General features: G+C 40.6%; 1 protein-coding gene across 12 annotated transcripts in view; it reads left to right on the plus strand.

The window, feature by feature from the left end:
- Window positions 1-25311, plus strand: part of ATG7 (autophagy related 7) — a 410364-nt gene that overhangs the window by 235230 nt on the left and 149823 nt on the right. For 6 of the 12 annotated variants that reach the window (XM_061128848.1, XM_061128859.1, XM_061128847.1 and 3 more), the window contains 2 exons: window positions 15969-16091; window positions 16203-18569. In XM_061128848.1, the coding sequence (XP_060984831.1) occupies window positions 15969-16091; window positions 16203-16316 (237 nt within the window). In that variant the 3' untranslated portion in view covers window positions 16317-18569. Of the gene's footprint in view, window positions 1-15968; window positions 16092-16202; window positions 18591-25311 lie in introns of those variants that run through there. The other 6 variants (XM_061128855.1, XM_061128854.1, XM_061128853.1 and 3 more) reach the window with 2 other exon arrangements.

Genomic DNA, 25311 nt, shown 5'->3' on the forward strand with positions numbered 1-25311 from the left:
TGCTGGGGCCAAGGTTCAATCCCTGATTGGGGGAACTAGGATCCCACAAGTCACACTGCATGGCCCCAAAAGCAAAACAACTTTATTGAGATATCATTGACATATAAAATTATATGTATTTAAGGTATATAAATTAATGTCTTGAAATATGTATGTATTGTGAAATTATCACCACAGTCAAGCTAATTAACATATCTATCACCTCCAACAAGCGCAGTTACTGTGTGTGTGTATGTGTGTGAGAAGTTTAATTTCAAATCTGTCCTACTAGCAGATCTCAAGTAAACAATATAGTATTGTTTACTATCATTAACATGTCATTAGGTCTCTAGAACTTATTAATAATACTTGTGTTGCATAATTGAAAGTCCATGGAATACCTTTTTCTGTTCTTTTACTTTCAGCTTATTTGTGTCTTTGAATCTAAAATGCATCTCAAGTAGACAACATTTAGTTGGATATGCTTTTTTATGTATTTTGCTATGTCTGCCTTTTAGTTGAAGTGTTTAATTCATTTACATTTAATGTAATTACTGATAGGATTTACATTTGCAGTATTGCTGTTTGTTTTCTGTGTGTCTTATGTCTTTTTTTCTTTCTGTATTTCTCTATTACCTCCTTCTTTTGTGTTAACTAGATATTTTCTAACATGCCACATTACTTTTCTTGTATTTCATGCCTTGTGTTTTCTTTTATAATAAATTTTTTCAGTTATTTTCTCAGTGGCTGTCCTGAGAATCGCAATTAAAATCTTAATTTATAACAATGTAATTTTATTTAACATCAATTTAATTTCATTAGTTTACAAAAACTTTGCTCCTGTATATATGTTTCTCTTTCCTTCCTTTGTGCTTGCTGTCACACAAATTACATCTTTATATATTTCACGACAACATAGATTTATAATTATTGCATTATGCATTTATATTTTAAATCACATAGGAAAAAAATTACAACAGAAATATATTTAGTCTTCTGTATTTATCTATACAGTTATTTTTCCCTGTAATGTCTTCTTCATGTGGATTTGAGTTATTGTCCTATATCCTTTCATTTCAGTCAGAAGAATTCCCTTTAGTTTTTCTGACAGGGCAGGTTTTCTAGTGATTAATTCTCTGTTTTCTCTTTACCTTGGAATGTGTTAATTTCTCCATCACTCTTTTAATCTTTTAATTTATTTTTTAATTGAAGGATAATTGCTTTACAGAATTTTATTGTTTTCTGTCAAACAGCAACGTGAATCAACCATAGGTATACATAGGCCCCCTCCTTCGTAAATCTCCCTCCCATCTCCCTCCCATCTCCCTCCTCTGGGTTGATAACAGAGCCCTGTTTGAGTCCCCTGAGCCATACAGCAGATTCCCATTGGCTGTGTATTTTACATATGGTGATGTAAGTTTCCATGTTACGCTCTCCATACATCTCATCCTCTCCTTGCGTGCCCCCGCCATGTCTACAAGTCTGTGTTGCATGTCAGTTTCTCCATTGCTGCCCTGCAGGTAAATCCATCAGTATCACCTTTCCCAGATGCCGTGTGTATGAGTGGCTGTGTGTGCTCAGTTGCTCAGTCGTGTCTGACTCTTTGTGACCCCATGGACTGTGGCCCACCAGGCTCCTCTGTCACTGAGGATTCTCCAGGCAAGACACTGGAGTGAGTGGTCACACCCTTCTCCAGGGGATCTTCCCAACCCAGGGATGGAACCCAGATCTCCCACATTGCAGGAAGATTCTTTACCCAATGACTTACCATATGTGCGTTAGTATACGATATTTATCTTTCTTTTTCTGACTTACTTCACTCTGTATAATAGGTTCTAGGTTCATCCATCTCATTAGAACTGATGCAAATGCGTTCCTTTTTATGACTGAGTAATATTCCATTGCATATATGTACCACAGCTTCTTTACCCATTCATCAGTCAATGGACATCTAAGTTGCTTCCATGTTCTAGCTATTGTAAATAGTGCTGCAGTGAACATTAGGGTTTATGTGTCTTTTTCAATTTTGATTTTCTCAGGGTATATGCCTGGGAGTGGGATTGCTAGGTCGTATGGTGGCTTTATTCCTAGTTTTTTAAGGAATCTCCATACCGTCTTCCATAGTGGCTGTATCAATTTACATTCCCACCAACAGTGCATGAGGGTTCCCTTTTCTCCACACCCTCTCCAGAATTTATTGTTTGTAGACTCTTTGATGATGGCCATTTTGACCAGTGTCAGGTGGTATCTCATTGTAGTTTTGATTTGCATTTCTGTAATAATAAGCAGTGTTGAGCATATTTTCATGTGTTTGTTAGCCATCTGTATGTCTTCTTTGGAGAAATGTCTGTTTAGGTCTTTTTCCCACTTTTTGATTGGGTTGTTTGTTTTTCTGGTATTGAATTGTATGAGCTACTTGTATGTTTTAGAAATTAATCCTTTGTCAGTTGTTTCATTTGCTATTATTTTCTCCCATTCTGAGGGTTGTCTTTTCACCTTGTTTATAGTTTCCTTTGCTGTGCAAAAGCTTTTAAGTTTAATTAGGTCCCACTTGTTTATTTTTGTTTTTATTTCCATTACTCTAGGAGGTGGGTCTTGGAGGATCTTGCTTTGATTTATGTCATCGAGTATTCTGTGTTTTCTTTTATGAGTTTTATAGTGTCTGGTCCTACATTTAGGTCTTTAATCCATTTTGAGTTTATCTTTGTGGATGGTGTTAGGAAGTGTTCTAATTTCATTCTTTTACATGTAGCTGACCAGTTTTCCCAGCACCACTTACTGAAGAGGCTATCTTTGCCTCTTTTATATTGTATATTCTTGCCTCCTTTGTCAAAATAAGGTACCCACAGGTGCATGGGTTTATTTCTGGGCTCCCTATCTTGTTCCATGGGTCTGTATTTCTGTTTTTGTGCCAGTGCTAGAGAGTCTGGATGATGGTAGCTTTGTAGGATAACCTGAAGTCAGGAGGGTTGGTTCCTCCACTTCCATTCGTCTTTTTCAAAACTGCTTTGGCTGCTCAAGAAATTTTGTGTTTCCATGTGAATTTTGAAATTTTACGTTCTAGTTCTATGAAAAATCCCATTGGTAGTTTGACAGGAATTGCATTGAATCTGTAGACTGCATTTTGTAGTTTAGTCATTTTCACAATATTGATTCTTCTAACCCAGGAACATGAAATATCTCTCTATCTGTTTATGTCATCTTTGATTTCTTTCATCAGCACCTTGCAATTTTCTGTATACACTTCTTTTGTCTCCTTATGTAGGTTTATTCCTCGATATTTTGTTCTTTTTGTTGCAGTGGCAAATGGGGTTGATGCCTTTATTTCTCTTTCTGAGTTTTCATTGTTAGTATATAGGAATTCAAGTGATTTCTGTGTATTGATTTTGTATCCCACAACTTTGCTAAATTCACTGATAAGTTCTAGTAGTTTTCTGATAGTATCTCTAGGATTTTCTGTGTATGGTGTCATGTCATCTGCAAACAGTGAGAGCTTTATTTCTTTTTTCCCAATCTGGATTCCTTTTATTTCTTCTTCTCTGATTGCTGTAGCTAGGACTTCCAAAACTATGTTGAATAATATTGGTGAGAGTGGGCACCCTTGTCTTGTTCCTGATCTTACAGGGAATGCTTTCAGTTTTTCAGCACTGAGAATACTGTTTGCTGTGGGCTTACCATATATGGACTTAACTGTGTTGAGGTAGGTTCCTTCTGTGCCTATTTTTTTAAGAATTTTGATCATAAATGGGTGCTGAATTTGGTCAAAGGCTTTTTCTGCATCTCTTGAGGTTATTATATGGTTTTTATCTTTCAGTTTGTTAATATGATGTGTCACATTGATTGATTTGTGTATATGGAAGAATCCTTGCATCCCTGGAATAAACCCAGCTGATCATCATGTTTGAACTTTTTAATGTGTTGTTGAATTCTGTTTGCTAGAATTTTGTTGACGATTTTTGCATCTGTGTTCATCAGTGATATTCGCCTATAATTTTCTTTTTGTGTGTTGTCCTTGTTGGTTTTGGTATCAGGGTGATGGTGGCCTCATAGAATGAGTTTAGAAGTGTTCCTTCCTCTGCAATTTTTTGAAAGAGTTTTGGAAGGATAGGCACTAGCTCTTCTCTAAATGTTTGATAGAATTCACCTGTGAAGCCATCGCATCCTGGGTTTTTGTTTTTTGGGAGATTTTTGATCACAGTTTCAATTTCAGTGCTTGTAATTGGGTTGTTCATAATTTCTATTTCTTCCTGGTTCAGTCTTGGAAGATTGAGCTATTCTAGGAATCTGTCCATTTCTTCCAGGTTATCCATTTTATTGCCATACAGTTGCTTATAATAGTCTCTTATAATCCTTTGTATTTCTGCATGGTCTGTTGCAACCTCTCCTTTTTCATTTCTAATTTTGTTGATTCGATTTGTCTCACTTTTGTTCTTGATGAGTCTGGCTAAAGGTTTGTCAATTTTATCTTCTCAAAGAACCAGCTTTTATTTTTATTAATTTTTACTATTGTTCTTTTCATTTCTTTTTCATGTATAGAAATACATGCTCTGCTCTTTATGATTTATTTCCCTCTGCTAACTTGGGGGTATTTTTGTTCTTCTTTTTCCAGTTGTTTTAGGTGCAAAATTAGGTTGTCTATTCGATGTTTTTCTTATTTCTTAAGGTATTGCTTGAGGTATTTCTTGATTGTATTGCTATAAACTTTCCTCTTAGAACTGCTTTTACTGCATCCTGTATGTCTTGAATTGTCATGTTTTCATTGTCATTAGTTTCTAGGAATTTTTTTTATCTCCCTTTTGGTTTCTTCAGTAACCTGTTCATTATTTAGAAATCTATTGTTTAATCTCCATGTGTTTGTGGGTTTAATGGTTTTTTTTCTTATAATTTATATTTAGTCTCATAATGTTGTGGTCAGAAAAGATGCTTGATACAATTTCAATTTTCTTAAACTTACTGAGGTTTGATTTGTGATCCAAGCTGTGGTCTGTCCTGGAAAATGTTCCATGTGTACTTGAAAAGAATGTATATTCTTCTGCATTTGGATGACATGTCCTGAAGATATCCATGAGATCTATCTGGTCTAATGTGTCATTTAATACTTATGTTTCCTTTTTAATTTTCTGTTTTAATGATCTGTCCATTGGTGTGATTGGGGTGTTAGAGTCTCCTACTACTATTGTGTTACTGTCAGTTTCTCCTTTTATATCTGTTAGTGTTTGTTTTATGTATTAAGGTGCTCCTATGTTGAGTGCATAGATATTTACAATTGTTATGTCTTCCTCTTGGATTGATCCCTTGATCATTATGTAGTGTCCTTCGTTATCTCTTGTAATATTCTTTATTTTAAGGTCTCCATCATTTTTGAAGGTAAGTTTTGCTGGACATGAAATTCTTAGTTGAGAATCTTTTTCTTTCAGGACTTTGAGTATTTCATTCCATTAGTTTTGGTCCCTATGGTTTCTGGTGAGAAATTGGCTAATCATACTTCCTTTTACACGATAGGTTGTTTCTCTCTTGTACTTACAAGATTCTTCTCCCTTTGTCTCTTTACAGTTTGATTATGTTGTATGTAGGAATGAATCTCTTTTGAGTTTACTCTGCTTGGAGTTGAGCTTCTTGGATGTATGTGGTGGCTTCCCTGGTGGCTTAGATGGTAAAGCATCTGCCTGCAACGTGGGAGACCCAGGTTTGATCCTTGGGTCAGAAAGATCCCCTGGAGAGGGAAACGGCAACCCACTCCAATACTCTTGCCTGGGAAAGCCCATGGACAGAGGAGCCTGGTGGGCTACAGTCCATGGAGTCCCAAAGAGTCGGACATGACTGAGCAACTTTACTTTCTTGGATATGTAGATATTTTTATCATCAAATTGGGGGAGTTTCCTCTCATTATTTCCTCAAGTATTCTTTCTGCCCTTTTCTGTCTTTCCTGTTTTCTGAAACTGTCGTTATGCATAGGTTTGTATGCTTGATGGACATCTGATACTCTCTTCGTTTTTCTTCATTCTGCTGCTGGAACTGGATAGTCTCAGTTGACCTCTCTTCGTGTTCAGTAATTCTTTCTTCAGCTAACCCTGTTGAGAGTCATGAATTTTTCAGTTGTGTTTTTCAATTCCAGGATGTCTCTTGAGTGCTTTTTTTTTTTTTTTTTTTTAATGATTTCCCTTTATTGGTATTCTTTATTTTGGTGAGGTATCATTCTCATATTTTCCTTTAGTTACTTATACATGATTTTTTTAGTTCTTTGAACATACTTAAAATAGCTGTTTTCAAGTCTTTCTCTGGTAGGTTCCTCAAGGACAGTTTCTATAGACTGATTTCAGTTTTGTTTTGTGTGGGGGACATACTTTCCTATTTCTTTACATAACTGGTAATTTTCTGTTGAGAGCTGGACATTTTCAACAATAAAATGCAGAAGTTCTAGGAATCAGATTTTCTTCCTTCTCTAAGGTTTATTGTCATTCCTTACTGCTCCTGTTGTTTGTTATTTAGTGACTTCTCTAAACTAATTTCGTTAAGTTTGTAGTCTTTGTCCTGTGTGGCCCTTTCTGCTCAGTTAACTTAGCGGTCATCTAATGACTGGACAAAGATTTCCTTAAATGCCTGGAACCAGTAAGTCCTCCATTCTTTGTTGGGGGCTCTGTGTGTGTCGTGGGGCATGCCTTCAGTGCCCTCCTGGGCAGTTAGGAGCTCTGCCTTACCCTTCATCTCCTACTTGCCCAGATCCTCATCATCAGCTAGAGGGGGGAACTTAAGGCCTTCTCAGATCTTCCCTGAGCGCATGTGTGACTTAGGGCATGCACCTAGCTCTATGCTCGTGTGTAGTCTTCTAGATTCCCAAGATTGTGGGATTCACCAGATTTTCCTTTTAAGCTTTTTGGTCAACTTATCATTTCTTTACCTGTTACTTACCACCTCAGCAGATCACAGTGTTAAACAGTTGCTCCTGATACTTTTCAACAACTGGTCCCTGGAAAAAGGCTTTCACACAGGGTGGTTTCTGAGTCAAGTCAAATAAAGACAGCAAGTAAGTGGGGTCTTCCTTACAAACAGGTGGCAATTTTCTGAACATGGGGTCATAGCTCCTTCAGAGCTCCAATGTGCCTCCTCCAGTGGCTACCAGCCTAGTTTTCACTGTGATGGTGTGTTGGTTTTCAAGGCTACAGTCAAGCTAGAAGGGGAAAAGGGGTGGGAATTGGTCAAGCAAAAATACCACAAACCTTATTTTTACAGCTGCTTTTCTTAAATAAATACGCCTCAGAGTTTGTTAGTATTCTCTTTTATGGAAGAGAGCATTTTCAGAGAGCCTTACTGTGATAGTTTCTCTAATGTCACTGTGTGTCATTTTGTAATGTATTTTCTGTATGTATCACACCCTATTAGGTAATAATAATTGTATCATGAGAATAAGTGCAAAAAAAGGTAATAAAGGAATAGCATTTTTATTGTCCTTTGTAAACCATTCTTAGTCAGTGATTGAAGTCATAAACTCTTTTTTTTTTTTTTTTAATCTAAGTAGACAGATAGGCTTGGAGTTTTTTCCCCATTGTAGGTTTTCCCCAGTGGTTCAGTGGTAAAGAACCCTCCTGCCAATGTAGGAGATGCAGGTTGAGTTGCTGAGTCAGGAAGATCGCCTGTAGGAGGAAATGGCAACCCACTCCAGTATTCTTCCCATGAACAGAGGAGCCTGGTGGACTACAGTCCATGGGATCACAAAGAGTCGGACATGATTTAGCAACTAAGCAACAAACAAACCCACTGTAGAGATGAGCAAACAGCCTCAGAAAGATGAAGTTTTGCCCACTGTTGGCAAATTACTGCCCATTGCATGTTGTCTTCCAATCTTTAGTTTCTTTCTTTCTGCTCAATTAACCTCAGTAGATTTCTGAGTTTGGTATGTGACAACACCAAGATACAATATTATTTGGCTTTTTTTTTTTTTTTTTTTAGTACAGTTGTGTGTTGCACTGTAAGAAGTTCAGTTAAAAATCCTAAAGTGTTTGGAACTCTTGTTCCATTGTTGAAATTTGAAAGCTATTCAACATTTTAATTTAAAATCTCCCATACCCTCTAAATTACCATTGTACCCATTTTGCATTTGGATACCTAAGAAAAATGTATACTGTACAGTAACATTAGGGAAAGAACAAGAGACTTATCTGTACTGTGTTTTTGACATGCCAGTAATTATTGTGATTAATGCTATAGTTTTTGACATACTGGTGTGTTTTCTGAACTTTGTTTCTATTTTTATTTACATTATGAAATTAGATCAGTTTACAGGAAAGAACTAGTTAACCTTAAAATCTCATATCTTTTCAGACTCACTTTTAAAAAATTTTTATACATTTTTGAAAGGTTATACCCTATTTGCAATTATTGCAAAATACTGGCTGTATCCCCCATGTTGTATAATATGTCTTTGTAACCTGTCTTGTACTGAGTCGTTTGTACCTCCCACTCTTCCACCCATGAATCATCCCCTGCTATTATGTATCTTGAACTTAGAACTGTCCTTTTTAAAAATTTGACGTTGTAAAGCCTTTCTGTGTCTAAACAGAGGAAGTTAACAGCAACTGATTTAGTTAAGATGATAGCTGCATTTCCATAGGAAGCTGTTTTCTTATCCATTATCTGGTTTACATCACTGACATATACAGAAATAGAAACAAAGTTACCGAGTATCTGGTTGATATTTAAAAATGACCAACTCTCAATTACCAGGACAGTGAGGCAGAGTGTCTCCTTCAATCCCCATGGCAATTCAGCATCCCATGGAGAGTGGCAGAGCCCTGTTGTTGCTCAGTCGTGTCCGACTCTTGGTGACCCCATTGATTGTAGCCCACCAGGCTCCTCTGTCCATGAGATTTCCCAGCAAGAATACTGGGGTGGGTTGCCATAGTTAAGTAAGGAAAATTGTGTCCATCAGGAAAGGATCCATATCTTTAAAGGAGTTATTATTTCTCTACTTAGCAAACTCTCCTAGTATCTGTAGACTACTTATAACCTTCCAAAATGTGATGTGTATAAGACCACATATTATGTAATTTACTTAAGAGGTATTAAATGTTTTATATTTTATGACAGATTGTTGCAGTGCTCAAATTCATTGTGATAGTTCTTTCTTTCTTTTTTTTTTTTTTTTGATAATTTAAAACACATTTCTTTCTCCTTTAAGGTTGAGCTGTTTGTAGAGGGGGAAAAAAAAATCCTCCTACATTTTATAAGCTGCTTATGCTCGTAACACAGATTAACTTCCCAGCACATAAAGGGAATACTGGAAAACTCTTGCATGATTAAATATGCCCCTGGAGGGTTAAGTTTTTCCACATATTTTTCAAGCCAGAGCTATTAATAATGTTTCAGCATCTAACTTTCTGTACATCCTGATTATGGGGAAGGCCTTCACTCATTCTACCCCGGCCATTAGTTTTTTCCACTTCTTCCAGATTTATAGCACTACAAAATTATCTGTGGAAACATAGGCTTGAAATCTCCAGGTTTAATTAAGGTCCAACGAAGAGTCATCTCTGGAGTTACTCCAATTTTTTTTTTCAAGGTTTTTGTCCATTTTTCATTCCCATGTCTTTTTTTTTTTTTTTTTTTCCCCTTACTGGAAACCTGGCACAAAGAAGCTGTTTAATGAGTTGAATAGTTCACTCAGAAATAAGTGATCACTGGATGGACCTAGAGATTATCATACTAACTGAAGTGAGACAGAGAAAGACAAATATCATATGATGTTGTGTATATGTGGAATCTAAAAAAAAAAAAAAAAAGATACAATTGAACTTGTTTACAAAACAGACTTCCACAGACAGAGAAAACTTATGATTTACAAAGATTTATGGTAAAGGGGGTATGAATAAGTTAGGAGTTTTAGGTTAACATACACAAGCTACTACATATAAAATAGATGACTAACAATGACCTACTGTATGTAGCACAGGGAATTCTACTCAGTATTCTATAATAATCTATAAATGAAAAGAATCTGAAGAAGAATAGATACATATGTGTGTAACTGAACCACTCTGCTGTACATTTGAAACTAGCACAACATTGTAAATGAACTTTATGTCAATTAAAAAATAAAAAATAGCAATATTAATGTCGTCTGTCTTTAAAAAAAATGGGATGATCACTAAACACAGAGCTCTTGGCATTTTGAAAAGGGTTACCTGATTTCTATGCACATTTTTCCTGAGATAACATTCCGGTTTGTAAGGAATCTTGTAATTACTGAGGAATTCGGTTATTAAGTGCTTTTTTATCCAGGCATTGGGTTGTCAGATTAATTTACTGTGGCTAATCGGCCAAAGGCTGTACTTTGTTGATGCCTTGGCATGTAACAGTCACCCCCTGCTCCTCCAGCTCTCCAGGATTCCACTTCTCTGTGCCTCCAACCTGCAGGTCTATCCTCGACAACCTCAGGTCCCTTCGTGGCTACTCACTTTTGTTGTTCAGTCGTGTCCAACTCTTTGTGACCCCATGGACTGCAGCAAGCCAGGCTTCCCTGTCCTTCACTGTTTCCCAGAGTTTGCTCAGACTCATTTCCATTAAGTCGGTGTTGCCACCCAACCATCTCATCCTCTGTCATCCGCTTCTCCTCCTGCCCTCAATCTTTGCCAATATCAGGGTGTTTTCTAATGAGTCAGCTCTTCGCATCAGGTGGCCAAAGTATTAGAGCTTCAGCTTCAGCATCAGTCCTTCCAGTGAATATTCAGGGTTGATTTTCTGTAGGATTGACTGATTTGATCTCCTTGTTGTCCAAGAGACTGTCAAGAGTCTTCTTAACCACCGCAGTTCAAAAGCATCAATTCTTCAGTACTCAGCCTTCTTTAGGTTCAACTCTCACATCTGTATATAACTACTGGAAAAACTACAGCTTTGACTATACAAACTTTTGTCGGCAAAGTGATGTCTCTGCTTTTTAATATGCTATCTAGGTTTGTCAAAGCTTTCCTTCCAAGGAGCAACTGTCTTTTAATTACCCACTAGTGCCTCAGATTATTTGACCCTTTCTGGCCAGTCCCCAAGCTTCCATGGAATGTTAAATATCTTTTTCCCCAAACTCATATTTTTTGTCCCAAACGGGAATTTTAGATTGTCCAGTGCTTTTGTGCACCACTAATCACCTGCCCCTCTCCCATTCTCCGCCCTGCTGTCCCAAACCATCACTACCCTCCTCAAGCTCCATGGCCCACCGTGTCCCCTTCTCTGGCAGCAGATGACCTTACCGCCTGACTCCAGAGCTGACTGGTCCTCACTGGACCGCCCTGTCCAGACCCTGGAGCTCCCCAGCACCCAGCTCCCTGTTCTCCTTAACTTGGCACTGCAGCCACTTCCCTGGTGCCATCCTACACACCTCCTGTGTCCACGAGGAGCCACTGCTCCCCCCAGTTCCAACTTCCTCATTAGGACGTTAGAGTTCTTCATCCTTTTCTTTTAAGACCTTTCTCTGGTACCAAAGCGGGGCGGGGATAATTTGAGATTATGATATATGAATAGGTAATATGTGCACATGGTTTAAAAACACCCAAGTAGTGTAAAAGAATATTCAAAGGCAACTACTTGTTGTCAGGCGTGTGTGTGTGTGTGTGTATGTGTGTGTGTGTGTGTGTGTTCCTCCAGGGATACTATGTGCAAAAACAAGCCCATGCGTATGTGCATTTCCCTTTCTTCCTCTCCTCCACCTTTATTTTGAAAGCATTAGTACTAGATTCATGGTCTGGATATTGCTTTTTAATACATCTCTGTCTTGGAAATCAGTTTATATCAGTACTGTAGAAATGCCTCATTCTTTTAATGCGTCATGATTATGTCTTTGACTGTAAATATACTGCAGTCAGCACCCTTTAAAGGGGTGGTTATTTGGAATCTTTTGTTGTTACAAATGGTGTTGCTGTGAGCATCCTTGCACATCAGCCTTTGTGCCCATGCAAACAAGATATTGGAGAAGGAAATGGCAACCCACTCTAGTATTCTTGGTTGGGAAATCTCATGGACAGAGGAGCCTGGCGGGCTACAGTCCATGGGGCTGAAAAGAGTAGGACACGACTGAGCGACTGAACAGCAAGAAGCAGGATTTCAGTGGGGTGGGGTGGGCATGCCACTGAAGAGTCAACATGCTCATCGTCAGATTTTCTTTAAAATGTTCACCTTATAAAAGAAAAAATAGCTGAATACCGAAAGGTTGTTGCTGAACCATGAAAGATGCCAGGATTCTTGGCCTCCGGAGGAGAGGAATTCAGTCCGGGGCCAGTGACAAGACTTGATCACTCAGAGCTTTTGTGTAATAGTTTTATTAAAGTATGAAAGAGTTAGAGAAAGCTTCTGACATAGACATCAGAAAGGGGCAGAAAGAGTGCCCCCCTGCTAGTCTTTGGCCAGATGTTATATAGCTACTAGCAGTCTGCTAATTAGAGAGAGGAAAGGTCTCAAAACTCAGAGAGTGGCACCAGACCCCTCACCTACAACATGCATTTTGAGATAACATTGACACAAGGTGAGTTGTCCTGGGCCATAAAATGATTGACATGAATCTTGAAGAAAGGTAGGTTTCCAAGCAAATACAGTCTCATTAACATAGCTTAAGAGAACATTTGCATGAGTAAAACATATTGGTTTGTCAAAATCTATTTGAAGACAGAGTCTAGGGTAAATACATAGTTCGTTAACATCACTTAAGACAAACATTTCCATAAGAAAAATACATTGGTTAGCTCGAGGTTTGAAAAAAGTTCAGGTGGAACCAGGTGTCATCATGGCAACACAGAATTTTAAAAGAAACCTCTTTTTAAATTTGTACAGTGAAGGGGAAAAAATATAACACTAGTAGTATGTTTCCTCCTGCCACTTAAGAGAGAGATTAAAAAATGTTGGCACTTGTAGCCTGTTTCCTCTGTTTGGAGAACCCTGGCCTTCCTGCCTATTTCCCTCTCAATATTAAAGAATCGAGAAGGAGGAGAGGATCACAATTCTGCAAGCCTCAACAGCAAAAATTCTTTGAAAAGTCTTTGAAGTGGAATTGCTGGATTGAAGGACTTACACATTTTCATTTCTGCATGGAGAAATTTTTTTTTAATTCTTTTTTCTGTATTTTTTTTGTCTGTGTGTCATTGCTTTTCCAACCTTTCCGCTCATGTGTTGATTGCTGGGATGTATCATCAGTGTCTGCTATGTATTTGAAGCAGTCATCTCTTTATTTCCTCTGAGTTTTGAGAGAATTTCCAAGACATTCTGGTTCACTGTGTGCCTTCTGTAATTCACAGTTTCTGTGATCATTGAATTCCTAAGTGTGGTAATCACTTTTAAGTAGTCATGTTCTTATATTCTTCTTCTCAAAAGACTACCGGTCTCATATCTTTTGATATTTTTTGAAATTAATTAACTTCTTTGCTTTTGGCTGCGCTGGGTCTTGGTGGCTCTGTGTGAGCTTTTGCTAGTTGCAGCGAACGGGGGCTACTCTTAGATGTGGTGCTCGGGCTTCTCATTGCTCTGGCTTCTCTTGTTGCAGAGGCTCTAGGGCACAAGGGCTCAGCAGTTGGGGTGTGCAGGTTCACAGCTGTGGTGCACAGGCTTAGCTGCTCTGTGTCATGTGGAACCTTCTTGGACCAGGGATCAAACCCTCGTCCCCTGCACTGGTGGGCAGGTCACCAGGGAAGTCCCTCTTTTGATCTTTTGATCAAAGGCCAATGTATATATGAAAAAGTGCCTGATAGTTTTTCAACAGGTGTACCTTTGTAACCAGAACCCAGATAAAAGAAAAAGTTACCAGCACCTCAGACCCTCCCCTGTGCCCTATTCCAATGACAGTCCTTCACTGCATAACCACACTCCTGACTTCTAACAGCACAGGTTCATTTTTTTAAAACTTTATATTGTTGTAATCCTGTAGTATATACTGCTTCTCCCTTCTTTTGTTTAATGTTGTTTGTGAGAATTATCTATATTGTTGTTTGTAGTTGTCATACGTTTTCATGTCTGTGTGTTATTCCATTGCATGAATAAGCCTCAATTTGTTAATTCAGTCTACTGTTGATGGACACTTGGGTAGTGTTCCTCGTTGGGGCTGTCATGAATGGTGCTGCTGTGGGCACTTTTGTTCAGGTCTTCTGATGCACCTCTGTGCACATTTTTTTGTTTGTTGGTGTTGTTCAGTCGCTCAGTCCTGTCCGACTTTTTGCAGCCCCGTGGACACACCAGGCTTCCCTGTCCTTCACCATTTCCCAGAGCTTGCTCAAACTCATGTCCGTTGAGTCTGTGATGCGATCCAACCATCTGTCATCCCCTTCTCCTCCTGCCAGCATCAGGGTCTTTTCAAATGAGTCAGCTCTTCGCTTCAGGTGGCCACGGTATTGGAGCTTCAGCTTCAGCGTCAGTCCTTCCAATGAATACTCAGGACTGATTTCCTTTAGGATGGACTGCTTGGATCTCCTTGCAGTCCAAGGGACTCTCAAGAGTGTTCTCCAACACTACAGTTCAAAAGCATTGATTCTTTGGCGCTCAGACTTCTTTAAGAATCTCTTGATCACACGGCATATAAATATTAAACGTCTAAGACGATTATCTTATTTTGTGTTCCCATGAGAATAGTGGTTGTTCTATAGCCTTCTGAGTACTTGGTATTTTCTGTCTTGTTCATCTTAGCCACTCTGGTAGGTATAAAGTAGTCGTTCATTGTGGTTTTTAGTTGTCACTTGTAATGTTGAGCAACTTTTCATGTTTATTGGCTGTTTGGGCAACTTTTTTGTGATATGCCCGGTGAAATTCATTTTTACATTAAAAAAAATCATTTTTAATGCATTTGACTAACTGGTGGGTCTCATTTCCCACCTTTTGTCCCTTCCTTTCCCTTTATCCTTAAAAAATTTTTTCCTTGACTTTTCTCTTGCTTATAATTTTGTTTGTTTGTTCTTTTATTAATTTACTTTTGATTGGAGGGTCATTGCTTAACAGTGTTGTATTTCTGCCATACAACCACGTGAATCAGCTATAGATATACATGTATCACGTCTCTCTGGAGCCTCCCTCTCACCAGCACCCTCCTCCCGCCGCTCTGGGCCATCACAGAGCACCAGCTAGACTTGTGTTCTGCAGCAGCCCCCACTGGCTGCCTGCCTCACACACCGTGGTGTGCATATGGCAGCGCTGCGCTCTCAACCTGTCACACCCTCGCCTCCCCCCGCTGTGTCCACGAGCCACTCTTGACGTCTGTGTCTCTACTCCTGCTCTGCACACAGGTTCATCAGTGCCATTTCTCTAGGGTTCACGTGCACACCTTAATATCCGTGTTTGTTCTTCTCACTCACTCCACCCTGTGTAACAAGCTCTGGGTTCAACCTCAGCCGACTCACACTCGTGCCTTTTCATGGCTAGTATCACGGGTATGCCTGTACCACAGTCTCTTTATCCATCCGTCTGTCAGTGCACCAGGAAATAATTGCCTCTTTTCTCCTGAAAAGTGAACCTTAGGATCAGCAACCTCTACTCTTCTACTAGAATTTTTAGTGCATTTGCTTGTAACTTATTTTGTCTGATAACTACGGTCATCTGAATTGGAAGATGGTATTGTCGTTCTTTCTAAGAAAGAGAAAATTATAAATACTAAACCCTCACTGTTTTTGGCCTAACAGATTGATTTTTCCCATACTTAATTTTTAATTCTTGTTTTAGTTCCATTTTTGGCAGGTGATTATTAGAAGTAAAAATCTTTTAATATGCATTTAAATCCTACCTCCCCCCTAACATATATATATAATATATTTCCATGGTGGTCTTAACAGTAAAGAATCCTCATGCAATTCAGGAGACTCCGGTTCAATCCCTGCGTCAGGACGATCTCCTGGAGAAGGGAATGGCTACTCACTCCAGTATTCTTGCTTGGAGAATTCCATGGACAGAGGAGCCTGGAAGGCTATGGTCCATGGGGTAAAAAGAGTTGGAAACATCTGAGTGAGTAACACTTTCACTCATAAATGTCTTTACAGGTTCTCGATCAGTATGAACGAGAGGGATTTAATTTCCTGGCGAAGGTGTTTAATTCTTCACATTCCTTCTTAGAGGACTTGACCGGTCTTACGTTGCTGCATCAAGAGACCCAGGCTGCTGAGGTAAGACTTAAGACAAGCAACTTGTTCAGAAGACAGATGTGTCTAAAACCTGTTTGGTATTCAGATTTACAGAAAAGGAAGGAAGTGGTTAATTTTGAATGTTTTCCTTAGAACCAAACTGCTCAGTCAGTCTGCTCGTCATCAGTAAATGAGCCTTCTGCAGTTGTTGGATGCTGCTGTGTGCAGGTTGTGTGGTGGGTGCCAAATGCACAAAACTGCCGATGAAGAAACTGCGGGTGATCGACTTCCAAGCACCCCAGTTCTTTCTATCGAGCAGCATGCCTGTGGCCGTTGCAGAGTTGGCTGTGATGTCCATACATCAAAATGCAAGTCAGGGAAGACACTGGACTCTGGCCATGTTCAGCAAGAACATGCCTGGTTTTTATTTCACAAGTGAGTCTGTCCTCTTGGGCCCCTGAAGCCCACCATGAAGTGGCTTCCTCAGTTAACAACCTAAGAGAGTTTTATTTTGCTTGCCATTTAGAATATTTTGCAAATCTTAATTTCCTGGGTTGCTGCAATCATGGTTTGTTTGTTTTTTAAAGACTGGGATTACAGGGTAGATGATCATTTTGCTTTTCCAAATGCAGAGTATGCTGCGTATGTGTGGCACTGCCCAGTCACTTAGCGAGACAGTTCCTCGAGGGGGATGCTTAGTCGCTCAGTCGTGTCTGACTCTGTGAGCCCATAGACTGTAGCCCACCAGGCTCCTCTGTCCAGGGGATTCTCCAGGCAAGAATACTAGAGTGGGTTGCCATTCCCTTCTCCAGGGTAACTTCCTGACACAGGGACCGAACTCAGGTCTCCTGCATTGCAGGCAGATTCTTTACCATCTGAGCCACCAGGGAAGCCCTCAAAATGGATGAATGAGATTAAATCAACACATCCCCCCAACCCAGCCCTCTCCCACAGTAACCTGGGTAAAGAAGCTCTTAGGAAAACGTGGCCCGTCATAGCGTTTCCCCAAGCCACACAAAAGCCTGGGTGCCTGTGTCCTTCAGTTGTAGGACATTTGCAGAGTTACCTTCAACCCCCTAGTCCTGTTCATTGATTACAATCTGGGGTTGTGTATCCTCACTATTGGGGGAGACCCCAGGGATCAGTGAGTGGTGGTCAGGCCGAACACCAGACTAGCTGGTGGTGAAAAGACTGCTGTTGATAAGAGTGGACCTAGCCCCGGGTGTAGGAAAACCACACAGAAATACCACAGTGAAATCTTCCGAAGCTCTCAGCAGATGGAAGTAAGAGTGTTCACCTCACCACAGAGGCATGATGGCACTTCTCTCGTGCTTGTCCTAGAACCAAAAGCAACTCTGCCTTGTCTTGCCCCGGTGTCCTCTGGGCATCCAGCAGATGCAGTCTTCTGCTTGTGACTGTGATCAGGCCCACACAGAATCTCTTAGCCTTGTTCTCAGCAGATAACTGGCATCTCTTCAGGCCTTTAAGAGACGGTGAGATTTCCCCCAGAGCTGTGATTGGCTTCCAGGAGAAGGTTCAGAATGTTACGTTGATCAAGGCTGCATTTTGTCTCCTGAGCAGGGCTGATGGTGAGGGACAAAAACTTACAGGTCTTTTGAACCACGCAGGCATTTGACTAGTTGGCAGGGGGAGTTTTTCCACCTACCTAGAAATAATTCACATACTTCTCTTTGGTTGCCTAGAAGAATTGCAACTTGATATTGACCCCATCGCCTCTGCCTACCATGTTTCACTCTTTTAAAACAGACTGGATGCTAGGATAAAGGGTATATTCGTTGATCAAACGTGGCTTGTTTTGCATTTCAGTTGGTCAAACATTAGTTGCCTTTTCAAAGACCCAGAAAAAGGGGCAGTTTAAGAAAGCAACAGCAGTGAGATGGTAGGGCAGGAAGGGGGAGTGATCTCATCCACAAGTCTTGAGTTTTCTTTTTGAAGTTTTCCTCCATTAAAGTACATTTATAGTTCTGCAATCATAAGCCACACATAGGTTTTAGATTACAGATGGTAAACTGGTTGGACTGTGACCAGATATGGCTTACACGTGTGTTTTGTTTGGCCGCCCATGTGTTAAATCCTGAATGAAGCCAGCGTTTTAAAAATTATGAGTTTTACATAAAAATGTGAGTTTTCCCATTTCCAACTTCTTTGAAAGATCCGATCTGGCAACCCCAGGCCTGCATTCCTTAATAGTGATAGTTAGCTGGAGCCAAAAAGCCAATTTTATAGATTAAATAATGTGCTTGATACAAGGTTTTAAAGGCATAAAAACACTGTGTGGACAGGAAACCTTCCTTCTACACCTGTCCCTTACTACCCAGTTCCCTTCCTGCAGACAAACACTGCTGTTGCTTTTTTGCCAAAAGATACTCTTAAGTGACGGTGCTCTGTTTTGAAGATGCTTTTCAGTTGATGACTCTTATGGGTATTGGAGTTTGCAACTCCTATCTTAGAAAAGGGTTATTCTTTTTCTTCAAAAGACTTGAAATAGGACTATGTTTTTAAAAAAGAATGCCTATCAGCAGAGCTCCTAGCAACAAAAATCATTGTCTTGCCTATGTTATTTTACTTTACTGTGAAAAGTGTGTGTGTGAATAAATATGAATATCAAAGGATATCCACATACCTGCATTAAGGTCGTGTGCTGATTTGCACAGTTGATTCTCAGTACATTTACAGATGTTCAGTAATAAAGATACAAACTTCTACATCCCATATGGAAAAGTCCCAACTTGTTTTAGCGATGCAATGAAAAAAAGAAAGAAAGTGAAGTCGCTCAGTCGTGTCCCGACTCTTTACGACCCCATGGACTGTAGCCTACCAGGCTTCTCTGTTCGTGGGATTTTCCAGGCAAGAATACTGAAGTGGGTTGCCATTTCCTTTTCCAGGGGATCTTCCCGACCCAGGGATTGAACCTAGGTCTCCCACATTGCAGGCAGACGCTATACCCTCTGAGCCAACCAGGGAAGCAATGTGATGAGGAATGCCCAATTAATTCTCTTCTTGGATTCACTGGTTTTATTCATCAACATCGCAGTTGCAAAAGATTCAACCAGATAGTTATATGTGACAGTATCATTTTATGCATTGTTTATAAAATATTTGTACAAATGCTGGTTTTGCCAAAAAGAAAGCCTTTACTGAACATCTTTTGGAAACTCGCTAGCAGGGCACTGTCCTCATAACTGAATACAAAACTTAGCGAGATGAGCTCACAGTGTGTGCAGAAGAGACGTGACTACTGAACTCTAGTATCAGCAAAAACATTTTAGACGTTCGTATATTAGGTGCTGAGAGAACAGTTACTCCTGCCTGGAGGAGTAAGTATGTCAACAAAAAACTTTCCTCGGAAGGGACCAGATTTTCCAGTTAGTTAGGATAGGATAAGTAGGCTGTCTCTGAAAAGAAGATTTGGGCAGGGAAAGCGTGGGGAAGGAGTGGGACAGGAGAAGAGGGCCAGGGTGTCCTTGGAATAAAGGTCTCAGAGGCCAGGAGTCTAAAGTGTGTTACTCAGATCTTGAGCATTTAGTTGGAGTTACCCGATATCAGAGCCTGTTTGTTTCTGTTTGGCTACACGGGGTCTTTGATACTTCGCACAGGCTTTCTCTAGTTGTGGTGAGGGGGGCTGTTCTTCATTGCGGTGCGCGGGCTTCTCACTGCGGTGGCGTCTCGTGTTGCAGAGCACAGGCTCCAGGGCACATGGGTTCAGTAGTTGCGGCTCCCCGGCTCTAGAGCACAGGCTCAGTAGCTGTGGCACATGGGCTCAGCGGCCCCACGGCATGTGGGATCTTCCCGAATCAGGGATTGAACCCGTGTCTCCTGCTTTGGCAGACGGATTCTTTACCACTGAGCCACTAGGGAAGCCCCGAATGTACTTTGCAATAATAGCTTCATTGACTTACAAGTCACATACCGTGAAGCTTTCACCCTTTGAGCATGTCCAGTTTGGTGGCTTTTAGTACATTCACAGTCCTGCTACTGTCACTGTCGAGCTTAGTACCTTTTCATCCCCACAAAAAGGAGGTTTGTGCCCACCGAGCCGGCACTCCTCACTCCTGCTGCCTCCTCGCAGTCCTGGTGACCACTAACCTCCCTCTGTCTCTGGATTTTCCGATCCTGGATATGTCACGTGTTGTTGCTGTTCGGTCCCACAGTCGTGTCCGACTCTGCAACCCCATGGACCGCAGCACGTCAGGCTTCCCTGTCCGTCACCCTCTCCCGGAGCTTGCTCAAACTCGTGTCCACTGACTCAGTGATACTGCCCAACCATCTCATCCTCTGCTGCCCCCTTCTTCATTTGCTTTCAGTTTCTTCCGTCATCAAGGTCTTTTCCAATGAGCTGGATCTTCAGGTCACATGACCAAAGTATTATAGCTTCAGCTTCAGCATCAGTCCTTCCATGAATATTCAGGGTTGATTTCCTTTAGGATGGACTGGGTTGATCTCCTTGCAGTCCAAGGGACTCTCAAGAGTCTTCTCCAGTACCACAGTTCAAAAGCAGACGAGGCTTGATCGCTCAGAGGTTTTGTGTAATAAAGTTTTATAAAAGAAATAAAGAAAGCTTCTGACATAGACATCAGAAGGAGGCAGAAAGAGTGCCCCCCTGCTAGCCTTTAGCAGAAAGTTACATACCTACTAGCAGGATGCTAATTAGAGAAAGGAAGTGTCTCAAAACTCAGACAGTGGCGCCAGGCCCCTCACCCACAACGTGCATTTTGAGATAACATGGGCACAAGGTGAGTCATCCTGGGCCATAAAACGATTGACTTGTGTCTTGGAGAAAGGCGGATTTCCAAGGAATAACATAGTCTCATTAACATAGCTTAAGAGAACATTTGCATGAGCAAAACATACTGGTTTGTTGCATAAAACAGACTGGTTTGTCAAGTCGGTTCTTAAGCAAACTGACCTGAAGAAAGACAGAGTCTAAGGTAAATACATGGACAGGGAGGCCTGGGGGAAGAGCCAGACGTGACTGAGGACTGACCTGACTGAAGGTAAATACACAGATCATTAAAATAGCTTACAAAACACGCTTCCATAAGAAAAATGCATTGGTTAGCTCACGGTTTGAGAAAAGTTAAGTTCATGTAGAACCAGGTGTCGTCATGGCAGCACAGAATTTTAAAAGAAACCTCCTTTTAATTTTGTATAGAGAAGGGAAAAAATCTTGATACTTGTAGTTTGTTTCCTCCTGCTGCTTAAAAGAGAGATAAAGAAAAAGTGTCTGATATTTGCAGCCTGTTTCCTCCATTTGGGGGCCCCTGCCTTCCTGCCTGTACCCTCTCATTACATGACAACTGGAAAAACCAGCTTTGACTACACAGACTTTGTCAACAAAGTGATGTCTCTTCTTTTTAACACACTGTCTAGGTTTGTCATATCTTTTCTTCCAAGGAGCAAGTGTCTTTTAATTTCATGGCTGCAGTCACTATCCACAGTGATTTTGTAGACCAAGAAAATAAAGTCTGTTACTGCTTCCACTTTTGCCCCCCTCCTATTTACTGCAAAGCGATAGGACTGGATGCCATGATCTTAGCTTTTTTAGTGTTGAATTTTAAGCCAGCTTTTTCACTCTGCTCTTTGCCCTTCATCAAGAGGCTGAATGAGCTTCCGTTGTGACTCAGACAGTAAAGAGTCTGCCTGCAATGTGGGAGACCCAGGTTCGATCCCTGGGTCGGGAAGATCCCCTAGAGAAGGAAATAGCAACCCACTCCAGTACTCTTGCGTGGAAAATCCCATGGATGGAGGAGCCTGGCAGGGTACAGTCCATGGGGTCGCAAAGAGTCGGACACGACTCAGCGGCTTCACTTTCAAGAGCCTAAAACCAAACAAAGTTAAGGCCTTTGTGTCTGATATTTGTTACTTAGCATGATGATTTCTAGGTTCATCCATTTTGTAGCAAAGTAATTCCTTTCAATTTAAAGACAGAAAATGTTTTGTTGTTATTAAACTTTTTCATCTCCCTTAACATTTGTGGTCTCTCTCCCCAGATATGGCCCCTTTATGAAGGAGGAATACAAAACTGATCCCACTAGAGACTACAGATCCCTTTATTTTCGTAGAAAGGGGCACAGAGAGAATGGGTTGAGAGAGAGATTCAAGACAGAATCAACCACGTTTAGTGAGATTGACCCATGGAGTTTTTTGCACCCATCTCCCTCCCATCATCGAGTATCCAAAAATGATTGCCTTTGTACTAGTTTAATGATAGTGCTGTTGAGACAAACAGACAGATCGCCAGGTTGGGTCTGTTGAAGAGGAGTGAGGAGCAAGGTGCGAAAAGGGGACTGGCAGTTGGGGGAAGCGGGTGCCTTCACAGAGGTCAGTCTGTCTTGGGATGTGATGATTTTGAGGTAGTGGGATAAATGAGTGAAAATGACTGATGGTATTAGAGACAGGGTGGAGATACGGCTTGGAGAAAAAGAACAGAACTTGTAGCTTGGTTTAGCAGATAAAGTCCTCCTGTTTCATTTAGTACAGTGAAGAGAAGCTATAGACCAAGGATGCAGTAAAAATACTTAGGTGAAAAATATGTGTTGATGGATTAATTTTATCTCAAGTTGTAGATTGAAAATTTTAAAACACCCACCTCATAAATTTTTCATAAGGAAGGGGTCTTGGGCAGAGATTGCTAGATTCTTTGTAGCCAGTTTAGCTCTTGGTAAGTACACTTTGCCCATGAGGTATTAGGAGGCCCCACTCAGCTGTTCACCCTCTTAAAAAGTTGCTCTCTGAACAGGAAATTTTGCACAGAGTTCAAACCTTTACTTTCAAGACCCTGTTGAGAATGGTCTCACATATTAGAAGATGGACCCCAGTCCCCCTTGGCTCCTAGCTGACTGTTTATCCCAACTGGAACCAAAGGAAATGAACCTAAAGTTGATGAAACACAAGACATCCAAGTCACGGAGCCATTGACGTGCTCACCACATACTCTTTAAATTGCTGAGTTTGTTGTAAAGAGGCCGAGTCTAATCAAACTTGTGAATGACTTAGCCATCTTTTCATAAAATTTGCTTTAACTTTCCTTCTTAGGGTTATTTTTCATCGAGTATCAGTTCACATGTACTGCTTCAGTTCCAGCTGTGAGTTCAGCATTGTGCTGTGGGAAATGCCAAATAAGTTTCAAACTCGATCTAACCAGAGAGAGAAAACACTGATTTATAGGAGTTAATAAAACAAGCTATATTGGTATATGCTTGAGATGTACAAATTCCAAAATTCCATAACCCAACTTGCCTGAAATAGTTCATTCTCATTTTTGAAAGTTGGCAAGTTTCATGATTCCAGCATTAATTTTAGGCTACATTTTACTTGGCTTCCCTGGTGACTCAGACAGTAAAGAATCTGCCCACAATGCAAGAGATGTGGGTTTGATCCCTGGGTTGGGAAGTTCCCCAGGAGGGGAAAATGGCAACCCACTCCAGTATTCTTGCCTGGAGAATCCCATGAACAGAGGCGCCTGGCAGGCTGCAGTCCATGGGGTTGCAAAGAGTCAGACACAACTGAGCGACTCACACACACACACACGTTTTACTTGATGCTGTGTCATACAGTTATTTTTTAGGATTGCAATTACAGCACTTCTTTAAAAGAACTGTGTTTTTGCTGAGCACCACTTTCTTTCTGCAGAATTAGGGATTAATGAATGATCATTTAAAAAGTAAGTTTAGCACACCAGCTATATACCATAGAATGTAAAATCATAACTTTTTTTTTTTTTTTTTTTTTAATGACTGGCAATGAACAGGCCTGGGCTGACGGGTTGATTCTGAATTAAAACTCAGATTCTGACTCATCCACTACAGAATCCAGAATTCTAGAAAATAAAATGCCCATTTCTCCCGTAGCTGGAGAGTCATATGAAAGACACTATAGTCATGTGATATGACTTCATTGGCATGACAGTTTACTATTCAGCAAAGTAAATAGCACAATTAACAAGTGTTTCTGCCCAGCCTTTTGCACTGACACTGAGTTTTTGGCCTCTCCCCCTCACAGCTGGTTTTGATTTGGTTCCCGTGGAATATTTTTGTTTTGTTTTGCTTTGTATTTAACAACAGTCAGATATTTATGTACAGCTTCATCAAGAGCCTCCGATGACAAATATGCCTTTGGAGGCTGGTAGAAGCTGTGGGAAACCCCCGTGTCAGCACTTAAACCTGTTTCCAGTGGAGGGAAATGGCTCTGGGGACTGACCTAACCCACTCACGAAGCAGCATCTCTTCTCCCAAGCCTTCTGCTAGCCCACTTCCAACCTGTACTGGCCCATCCTGACACCATACCCCGCGTCGATTTTTCCTTATGAAGCAGTCCCTCGAGGCTCAGCTTTGGCCTTCTTTCCTAAGTGAGAGGGGAAAGGCAGAGACAGCAGGCAGAAAGCCATCTAATTCTTAGACTGGAAACTGGAGCCTGGCTTTTGAAATAAGGCTTGGCAGTATCCCTTCAGAACTCACTTCATAAAATGAGCCGCTTTTATTTGCTGTCAGAGTTATCTACATGAACTTGAGATGTTTAAATAAGTTGGTATTAGGGATGATCCGGTTGGAGGATGGACAGTGAACCTCGGGCACAGTTCCACACCCTTTAGAAGAGGTGTCTTGGATGGCACAACCCACTTGGAGGTCTGTGGGGGAAAGAGGGGAAGAACCATAAATGCTAAAAGCAGAGTTCAAACAGCTAATAATAAGAACTAGAACATGGAAACTGCATCCTCCTTAAATTTTAGTCCCTGTTCTGCTAGTGTTCTCGTGAGGACTCGCGAGTCAACAGTTGGTGCATCAGTTACATCACTTAAATTTAAGGAGATTGGACGAAATGTGAAATCTGTTTTAGCTCCAGTAATTCAGTAATTTTGATTCAACATACTGGTGTGACTGAGAAGTACAAAGATGGCCAGTTTTTATATCAAAATGTCTTCCAATGTATCAGTGTGATTCCTTTTCATACAGTGTATCAATGCCCTCTGGGATCTCTCATACCTAGCTGCCATTGCTAGAAACAGTTCTGAGACTTAGATCTACCTTTTAACTCTTAAATGACTTCTCATACTTTGTGTTGGTTGGTGTGTGTGTGTCACCATTTATATAAATCCTAAAAGCGCAATCCAGCCGAATAACTTACCTCCTTTTCCAGACTTGGGTACCCCGGACTTTTGGCTTCATCATAAACTCAAATCTCCCCTCATTACAATTGGGTATGTTTATAAAACATGCCCAACTCACCACCTGTTCATATAACT

This window comes from Dama dama, chromosome 24, assembly GCF_033118175.1.
Source record: "Dama dama isolate Ldn47 chromosome 24, ASM3311817v1, whole genome shotgun sequence".
NCBI classification, from domain to species: Eukaryota; Metazoa; Chordata; class Mammalia; order Artiodactyla; family Cervidae; genus Dama; species Dama dama.